The sequence below is a fragment of the Hippocampus bargibanti genome, linkage group LG05 (genome assembly GCF_051943395.1).
Source record: "Hippocampus bargibanti isolate YZ-2025 linkage group LG05, ASM5194339v1, whole genome shotgun sequence".
Lineage (NCBI taxonomy): Eukaryota > Metazoa > Chordata > Actinopteri > Syngnathiformes > Syngnathidae > Hippocampus > Hippocampus bargibanti.
Genome location: NC_142738.1, coordinates 19117027 through 19127758, shown reverse-complemented (window position 1 = coordinate 19127758; position 10732 = coordinate 19117027). Strand labels below are relative to the sequence as shown.

At 42.9% G+C, this 10732-nt stretch overlaps 1 protein-coding gene across 1 annotated transcript in view; it reads right to left on the bottom strand.

Annotated features, from left to right (window-relative positions):
• Positions 1-5990: 5990 nt before the first annotated feature.
• tspan33b (tetraspanin 33b) overlaps positions 5991-10732 on the bottom strand; it is a 31325-nt gene continuing 26583 nt past the window's right edge. Inside the window, 2 exon segments of the mRNA XM_088996164.1 lie at positions 5991-6182; positions 9749-9910. Of these exon segments, the coding sequence (XP_088852290.1) occupies positions 6114-6182; positions 9749-9910 (231 nt within the window). The 3' untranslated portion in view covers positions 5991-6113.

The window sequence follows — 10732 nt, the reverse complement described above, 5'->3', positions numbered from 1 at the left end:
TTTTAAATTTCCTTTTATTTATAAGTGTTTGCTTTATCACGTATAGTGACAAGTTGTAATTGCTGATGCAGATTTATTGATGTGTAATTGCTCCGGAAAATAGCCTGTGTTGTAGACGATTAAGGTGATGCCACGCCCAGTACTGCGTGCGTGTGCTTTTGTAAATGATATCTCCAGCCGTTGTGTCATGAATTATGGTGTGTGTGTGTGTGTGTGTGTGTGTGTGTATATATATATATATATATATATATATATATATATATATATATATATATATATATATATATATATATATATCAGTGACGTGCAGTCAGTGGAGGCAGGTGAGGCAGTGCCAGTCCAGTCATCATGGAAGTATCAAATGAAAAAATTAATTAAACAGTTAGATGTATTTAGTGATTTGTACTTTAAAGTCCTTGTCCATTTAACTTCACCGTTTTAGGATTTTTTTCAAAATCGCTGAATTTACGTTCAAATACTAAGTAGAGACGAGCGATGACGTCATCGATGACGTCAGTGCCTCACCAGCCATGAACCTCACCGCATGTCACTGATATATATATATATATATATATATATATATATATATATATATATATATATATATATATATATATATATATATATATATATAAAGCGGAATTATGAAGCGGATTTATGTGGGACAGGAGATGTGAGACAATGTCTTTTCGTCAATGGATGCTACAGCTTCGTGTTTGCTTTCAACATTTAGCTTGTAGTAGATGTACAAATTCCACCATGACGTCCCTGATCCACTGCTGACATGGATGCTTTGATCCTCTCCTCTTTCAACTAGAACTGCTTAATGTCATCGCAAAGAGGGTACAGCAAGTCCTGAAGAATGAATGACTCTGTGTCTTTGTGTTGTCATATTTGTTTTTTTTTTTTTCCCAAGATGGCGGCGCGTGAACACGCAGCGGCTCCCCTCTCCCGGCAAATTGGCCCTTTCATGTTTATGTTTGTTAAAGTAATTATAAGTGCCTTGCATGCTGGGTCCGAGAGGACAGTAGTGCTGTATGTCATGCATATTAGCATATTTGACAATAAAGCTGACTTTGATATATATATATATATATATATATATATATATATATATATATATATATATATATATATATATATATATACAGTAAAGTCTCGTTATATCGATATTCAAGGGAGCCCGAAAAAATATCGATATAACCGGGACTATCGATATATCCGATATCGATATAACGAGACTTTACTGTATATATATAGCCGGTAGTCGAGTGGTTAGCCGTCATCATGGGGAATGTGAGATCGCTCCGGAATAAAATGGACGAGCTGGCGGCGCTCTCGCGGCACCAGAGGGAGTACCTGGAAGCCAGCTTGCTACTCATCCCGGAGACATGGCTATCGACAATCACTCCGGACGCCCACACAGAGTTGGAGGGCTTCCAACTCGTACGAGCGGACAGAAATGAAGGCAGCGGTAAGCAGAAAGGAGGAGGGATTGCTGTATTTGTGAATGACAAATGGTGCAACCCTGGGCACATCACGGTGAAGGAAAAATTCTGCACTCGCGACATCGAGCTGCTAGCCGTTAGCCTCCGGCCGCATTACCTGCCACGGGAATTCTCACACGTCATAGCCGTGACGACGTACATTCCCCCTACGGCAAATGGCGGCGCTGCCTCCGATGCCCTCATGACTGTTGTAAACAAGCTGCAAACCCAGTCCCCCAACGCCTTGTTCATCATCTCAGGGGACTTCAATCACGTTTCCCTGAAATCCTCCCTCCCAACATTCACACAGTATGTAACTTGTGCCAGCAGAGACAATAACATATTGGACCTATTTTATTCAAACGCCAAGGATGCATACAAACCCTCCCCCCTGCCCCCTCTCGGAAGAGCAGACCACAATATGGTTCATCTCCAGCCTGTGTACAAACCCCTTGTCCAGAGGCAACCAGCTGTGACCAGCACGATCAGAAGATGGTCCACAGAAGCTGAAGAAGCTCTGCGGGACGGTTTTGACTCAACCAGGTGGGAGCTCTTTACTGAGATTCATGGGGAGGACATTGACTCACTCACCAACACCATCACAGACTACATAAACTTTTGTGAACAAAACACCGTACCCACCAGGACTGTGCGGTGTTTTGCCAACAACAAACCATGGATTAATCCCGACATAAAAGTCCTCCTGAAGGAAAAGAAGAGCTTTTGTGTCGGGCAACAGAGAGGAACTGAAGGCCGTGCAGGACCGACTGAGGAGGAAGATCAGAGAAGGGAAGAAGGTCTACAGGATGAAAATGGAGGAGCAGCTGCAAGCCAGCAATGTCGCTGGTGTCTGGAAGGGCCTGAAAAACATCTCAGGCCACAAAAGCCCAGTGACATTGAATGAAAAAGACAAGGACTGGGCAGATGAACTCAACCGCTTTTTCAATCGGTTTGACAAGACGCCAGCCGCCCCTGGCCCACCGTCAACTTCACCTGTAGCTGCACCTGCACCAACTCTCACTGTGGCCTTACCCTCCCTGCCCCCTCTCACGACCAGCTTTCCGCAACCAACAACTGCCCTCCCAACCGTTGCCACACCCTCAGCCGCCACTCTGCCTCCTGGTTCCTGCTTGTCTGTCACAACTGCGCAGGTGAGGAACCAACTGAGGAGGATGCAGGTGAGGAAGGCAAGCAGGTCCGGATGACATCAGTTCCCGACTCCTCAAGACCTGCTCCGACCAGCTGTGGGACATTGTCCAGCACTTGTTCAACCTGAGCCTGAAGCTGGGAAGAGTTCCACAGCTGTGGAAAACGTCATGCCTGGTCCCAGTGCCCAAGATCGCCAACCCAAAGGAGTTCAACAGCTACAGACCGGTGGCGCTGACGTCTCACCTGATGAAGACGCTGGAGAGACACGTCCTCGCCCACCTGCGACCGCTGGCAAGCTCATCACTGGACCCGCTACAGTTTGCCTACCAGCCCAGCATCGGTGTGGAGGATGCCATCATCAACCTCCTCCATACGGCGTTGCTGCACCTGGAGAATGCTGGGAGCACGGTGAGGATCACGTTCTTCGATTTCTCCAGTGCCTTCAACACCAACCAGCCAAATCTACTGGGGGACAAACTGTGGCATGCCGGAGTCGACCATCACCTCACATCCTGGATTATAGATTACCTCACAAACAGGCCACAGTACGACTATGAGTCGGACAGGCTTCTCTGCAGCACATGCCGCAGGGAACAGTCCTGGCTCCATTCCTCTTCACCCTCTACACCTCGGACTTCAATTACAACACCCCAACCTGCCACCTTCAGAAGTTCTCTGACGACTCAGCTATTGTCGGCCTCATTACAGAGGGAGACGATAGGGAGTACAGGGGACTGACAAAGGACTTTGTGGACTGGTGCCAGCAGAATCACCTCCAGATCAACACCGGGAAAACCAAGGAGCTGGTGGACTTCTGCAGGAAACAATCCTCACCTGCACCATTGAACATCCAGGGTTCGGACATTGAGAGGGTGACCTCCTACAAGTACCTGGGTGTTACTTTCAACAATAAACTGGACTGGACAACAAACACGGATGCCCTAATCCAAAAGGGACAGAGTCGCCTCTTCCTACTCAGGAAACTGAGGTCTTTTGGAGTTCAGGGGTCACTCCTAAAGACTTTCTATGACTCTGTGGTGGCATCAGCCATCCACTATGGCATTGTCTGCTGGTCAGGCAGCATCACCACCCGGGACAGAAAAAGACTGGAGCGCCTTGTCAAGTGGGCCAGTTCTGTCGTGGGCTGCTCGCTGGACTCTCTGGAGGAGGTGGGCAACAGACGGACGCTAGCTAAACTAAAAGCTATGATGGACAGCCCCTCCCACCCCCTCCTGCCCACCCTGACAGCACTGGGTAGCTCCTTTAGCCAGAGACTATTACACCCGCGCTGCAAGAAGGAGAGGTACCGCCGCTCGTTCATACCGACTGCTGTCAGGCTTCACAATTTCAATGATCACATGTGAGAAAAAAGAAAAAAAAAACTGGACACTTGTAAATATGGGTTGTTGCAATATATCAAAATGCATTTCTTGATTCTGCACTATGTACAGTTTTTTTCGCTTATGGAACGGTTTTGCACATTTACATTTGCACAGTATACAGTTGACATTTTTATTTTGTTATGCTTAGAATATCTTGTTTTCTATCCTTTCACACCACCCCAACCCCATCCCTTTTCAATTGCTGCTGTGGACTGCAAATTTCCCCATTGTGGGTCGACTAAAGGTATTCTGATTCGGATTCTGATATATATATCCCGTACTTATACGACAGTGATTGTTTGATCTGTTTAATCGTAACCGACAGTATAGTACATTCCATGTTTATTTCGCAATCAAATCACTACTCTGTATAAAATCTGTATTCAAGAAACCCAGGGAAAAAAATGCATCTTATGGATCTTGTGTGTTCTCAGTGTCATTAATGCGAAGCGTCACTTTATTTTCTTTCTTTAAAGAGTTGTTGTACCCCTAAAAAATGAGCGTATTATTTTCCCCCAACTGGGAAGTAATAATAATAATAATACATTACATTTTAAGCCCGGATAAATACAGAGGGTTGTGTCAGGAAGGGCATCCGATGTAAAAGCTTGGCCAAAACAAACATGTGAATCAAACCTCTGGAGATGGAGGACTGATTCGCTGTAGCGACCCCTGACGGGAAAAGCCGAAAGGAAAAGAAGAGGAAGATTTTAAGCGCCTTTCAAAGCTCTCAAGAACACTTTACAGTCACAGACAAGCATAGGTACTATAATAAATAAAATATAATCACAAATACAATGCTATAAATAAAATACAATTATAAATAGAAACAAGAGAGAGAGCTACACAGAAAATGCAATTTTAAAGAGGTGGGATTTGAAGGTGGGAAGAGAATCAATGTTACGAATGTTGGGAGGAAGTGAGTTCCAGAGTTTGGGGGCAGAGCAGCTGAAGGCTCTGTCACCCATCGTGATGAGACAGGCAGGGGGGGCACACAGAAGCGGAGGGAGGAAGAGGATCTGAGGGAACGAGAGGGAATAGAAATTTGAAGAAGGTCAGATGGGTATGGGGGGGCAAGTTTATGGATAGCTTTAAATGTATAAAGAATAATTTTAAAGTGTATCAAGAGAGGTGCTGATGGATGAGTGTAGCATGCTATATATGGATAAAAATGACCAGATAAATCTGTTCTCAGCAAGGCACAAATTTCAACTCAACTATATTTACAGAGCACTTTCAAACAGCCATCGCTGCATACAAAGTGCTGTACTTGGAGCAACGATCATTGATCCAACAATAAAACAACAAAGATGGTAGAAAGCACCAATGAGTAAAACTAAGATCATGTCTGAGTCACGCTGAATGCCAAATGGCTAGTACACAAGTGTGTTTAGAGGTGGAATTTAAAGATGGGCAGCGAGGGAGCTTGCCCAATGTTCAGATGGAGGTCATTCCAGAGAGAGGGAACATGAAAGGCTTGATCCCCTCTGAGCTTCCGTTGAGTTCTTGGTACTTCTAATAATGTCTGATCCCCAGACCTGAGGCGTAGATTAACAAAAGAGAAACACATGCTCGCGTGCACATCTACGCACACGTACACAGAAAATGCACAGAAAAGGACACAATATTATTTGCATTTTTATTTATTTCACAATACACTTAATTTGAGATCCAATATGAAATAGCCTATCACAATACCATAATTTCGAATGAAAGAAAACTTTGGACGAAAGTCACTTTTATTGATGGAATATCGCCGGCGGGCAGACTCTTTGTTTGCATCCATTGGCATTGCATTGCCATAGACTAGACTAGAGTGAGGGCTATTTTTAGCATTAGATTGGTCAGTAAAATAAATAAATACCAGCCTCATCTGAGGACTGAAGAATAGTGTTCCTTTGTAAAACAAAACGATACAAATAAAAAATTCAGCTGAGTTTATTCCCGTTAAGAAGATCAATGAGTTAAAGCAGTCAGACAACGTCAGTGAAATTCACTCCTCATGGGTGCTTTTTGAGTTGGACAGAGCACTGCAATTTCCTTTTTACTCCCCTTGCATTCTTATTTTCCTTACTTACTCTTTGTTTGCTTGTGCTCACGACACAGAGGTAATCTGTTCTTGGATCTGAGAGATCAGGATCTGGGACAGCACAATACCCGCAATCTAGAGGACAACGGCGGATGCTTTAGATGACTCAACCGGCACTTGTCAAATTGCACGGTCTGTGCCAAGCCTTTCAAGGTGCCTTGTGAGGTTGTTGCAGTGCTCATCTGAAAAGAAAATGAAATTGTTCAGAATCCTTATTTTTGGATTTGCTTTGTAATCAAAGTGTCAAATTTAAACTGCACATTCATTTTATAACACTGTAAAATCGGCATGCCCAAGACAACATGACAAAAAAATGGCAATATATTATCTTTGGCGTTGGACAAAACTAAATCGAATGTCACAAATCAATCTTCACATCGGGCGTGAATTTGTAATGTGCACCCTGCACATTATTGATTCTGTTCATGAAAAAATATATCCCCAATCACTTTCTGAAGTGATTGGGGATTTTGTGCAAAGATCGTGAACTGGTTAACTTGTCAACTCTGCATCAATGTTTGAAGTTTGCAGTTGATTATTTTTGTGAAGCACGTGTTCCTGGCAGCATTGGTGTTATCTTTCAGTCAACTAATTTATAGAGGGAATTTGACTTGCCCACATGTTGCTGTCGCCGGACTTTTACATTGTCCGGCCAGCAGGGGGACACAATCTTCAGGTATCCTCGGAGTGTGAAGATAAGGGTGGTTGTGGGTGACATCAAAATTTCAGGTTACTCGCTTTGGCACATTCGAGCCTCACTCGTCTTAAATTATTTAAACCGGCGACAGCATTACCACAGGACTGGTGGCCGACAACAATTGGAGTGAGACTTTAGCTTTGCGACCAAAATGTCATGTCCAATAATGCGCAAACAAAAGTTGTGGTAAGTACATGTATTGTTAGGGCAAATCGCTATACAAACACACTTTAAACATCTTTTTATTTCCTTACACATCGTTTTATTTTCTTGGACCTCCGGTTATCTGGTCAATGACGTCACATCATGCCGCTCTTTTACAAAAGCTCTCCCAAACAGCTCGGCCGTGCGCTCCCCCACCATCCGCGAGAGCCAGTCTGCAAACCACCAACATGATGTTTGTGGTTGTGACATAAGACGTAACAACAACATCAACATCAACATTACTTTAAACACTGACATCAGCAGGGCTTGGCATTAAACGTTAAGTTCGCCAAGCCCGTGCAGATAGTAGTTTCCAGAGTTACACTCAGTATTTTCATGTTTTTTATTTTGGTCAGATAATCGGAGTAATGCTTAATCAACCAACCTACCAACAGTCAGAGCCTGATGGCAGGAGGCACAAGGCAGCTGTAGGAGTATTAAACAACTACTCTGTATTCGTCTTACACAAGACGTTTTCAAGAATTGCCACAGATGATCATATACGATGCTGAAGCTTTGAATGTTAATGCATTGCAGGTGGAGGGCCAGAACCTATTTTGTCACGGTGACACCCAACTGCGTCTTTTGCAGTGATAACTTGTCATTGCCATTTTCTCTGTGTGCCTTTCGGCAACAACATCAAGTGACAACCCCCCCACCCACCCACCCACACACACACAAACGGATGAGCCATGCATGACGCTGGTATCTTAATTCCTATTCCACCAACATTAAAGAGAATAGCATTTTTAGATTGCTGTGGCCACATTTCTTTAGTGCAACAATTGTAGTCTCACATTGTTGAGAGGAGAAATGTTACTGGGTTCAGATTTTGTTTGTTTGTTTGATTTTTATGTGCTGGCATTTGCTTGTGTAATTTGAAGCTACAGACAGACAGATTAGAATCGCGCAAGGGTTAGAGGTCATTCCTGAACCCATTTACGCCGTGTGTGTTCAAATGAACACAGATAAATTCATTAAAAAAAAATCTAAATAAAATCAATGTATTGTATTTTTGTGCATTTTCAAATGCATTCATGTTTTTTCTTGCCACATTAATTATTGTTAATTATATATAATTATAGTCTTAATTATATACTCCATTTGGACCTATTTGATACTGTGTTTTGATTTTATTTAGATTTTTTTAATGAATTTATATGTGTTCATATGAACACGCTCAGCGTAAATGGGTTAAAGGTAATCAAATCTTTAGTTTTGTTTCATGAGGTGCATCTTATCTTCCAAGTTGGGGGTCGCAAACTACTTTTTCAGTTGTTGCTTGAATACAACATTTGATGCTGCTCTTTCTGCTTAGGGTCAAGTCAAAGCTAGAAAGCAAGCCCAGCTGACTTCAGCAAGAGATGTTGTACTGTCTACGGTCAGAGGTGCTCAGACTTTTTCAGCATACGAGCTACTTACAAAAACTACCAAGTCAAAATGATCTACCCACGACAAAAATGCAAAACATAATTATTTTCAAATGTTTTAAGGATTTTTTGTATGTACAATGTATGTTGATGTACCTTGCATAACTGAATAAGCCAATATTGCACAACACTCATAATAACTACATATACATAACATAATAAATAACTATAAACTTTTTTTGTAATTACCTGAGTTTACTTTGATGACTTGCACTGAATTGAATCAGCCAGGGATGCATAGTCCAGACAGTATAGCTGCAGACAGCCAGCCTCAAGCACATTTCCAAATGTTCATCATTCATGGTGGAACGGTATTTGGACTTAATGATCTTCATGTAGGAAAAGGCTGACTCACATAAATAAGTGGAGCCGAATAATGCAGTCAAGGAGGTAGCACATTTCCTCAAGTTGGGGTACTTTTCCTGTGTGAGTAAGTTACAGAACTGTCCAAGTCTCTGAACAAGGAGTCAGCTGCTTCAACGAATGTTTCTTTTACCATCTCTCCGTCTTGGAAGGACTTATTGTTTTTAACGACGGCGTGACTCACCCGGAAAGATGCTTCGGTGGCGACTTTCGCTTTTGAAGTATGTTGAGTGAAAAATGACTGCTGTCCGGACAACTGGGATTTTAGTTCATCCACCGTTCTCTTTCTCAGCTGGCTTTTCGGCGTGAAGTCAATGTCGTATTTTCCATGAACAGTCCGAAAATGGCGCTCCACATTTTCCCATTCCGTATGAAAGTAACATGTTTTGGCCCCTTACTTGGTCCCGCTTTCTCACTCATTTTGATCACCATATGTTTTAGCAAGGGCTTAAAATCTGAGGTAATTCGCTGACTAGCTTGTAAATTTTGCTGCGTTTAGCGCCGTTGTTTACGCATGCACGGTGACCTAAAGGTAAAAATTCATTTGTCATCTGAATGGTTGCCCTGTATGTCAATCAAGTGACGGGACGTTTGATAGGCTGACAAATGTTTTTTTTACTGTCACGCTGCGATCGACCAGTGCTACCTCCGTGATCGACCAGTAGATCGCGATCGATGTAATGAGCACTTAATAATACCGTGTGAAGTGATAATGACTGAAATTCACACATAATGATAAGAATTACTTCATATTATTATTGACTTAAATAGCTTTTGTAAAGCACACATAAATCAAGGATCTTGTGAGTTATCCTTATATCAAAAAGCAGATTAAACAAAAGACCTGGAGAAATATGAATTGCGAATACAATACTGAAGACTTGAGGATAGATCATCATAACACGGGACTATTGACGTAGCCGATATCCATGTACGTGGGCTGTTACCTGAGGTAAGGCCAAACCTAGCGCTAGGGCTCCCACCAGGAACAGATGGGACTCGACCCACGACGAGGCTCTGTCTGCACAGCCCACTCGGTCGATTGACTTGTTTAACTCCAGCCGGTCCAAGGCTTGAACCCCAAAGCCACACATAGTGTTGATTACTGCCTATATGCCACAGGACAAAACCAAGACTCTAAGTCTTTCCGAATCTGAACGTGGATGAAACACTAATTCTCTGAAGGCAAGATTCGCTGTGGGTATCGCTGACACGGATGCTAACTGTTGTGACGGCTGGGAGAGGGATTTGTAGACGCCTGTTTACTGTGGAGAGTTGGAATAGAAAGGAGGACAATGCCAGCAGAGAAATGTTGGCAATCCAGCAAAGGGACACGTCTAATTAATGTGACGCGAGCTCGATCCAACAAGTCCTCGAAGCACCGGTGCAGTTGCACACCCGGGACAGTAGGGTGCAGTACTCCATCAATTCTCCAAGGGTTTGATTAATTGATTTCGCAATCATGTAAAAACAGGTTACTACTATGTTTTCTGCGTACTGTGAAATATAATCAATAGCAATGTGATAGATCTACTTTGCCTTCTTTAGTTTTCTGTCTACGTGAAGACAGAAGGTAGCTGTCGGGTAGGGCATGTAAGCGCTTTTGTCCGCTGCTTAGAATGTAAATCGCTGACTGTAAATATGTATAATCATGCATGCATGAGATCATATTTACATATAAATTATCTGTGTACCTCCGTGTGACTTCTTCTGCTCACATTTACAACAGTCGTTGGTGTATACATGCCTGCGTGTTTACTCTGTGTCGGCAAAATACTAAATATAGGAGTAAAGGATTTTGTTTGAACCAGGAGTCACTGCCAAAACCGGACCTTCAAAGGATAATGAGATCTAATACAAGAGTGTCAGCGCGCAGAACACTGCCAAGATTGAATTGATAAGGAAAGTGGAATGATAAATAAAGACAAGGC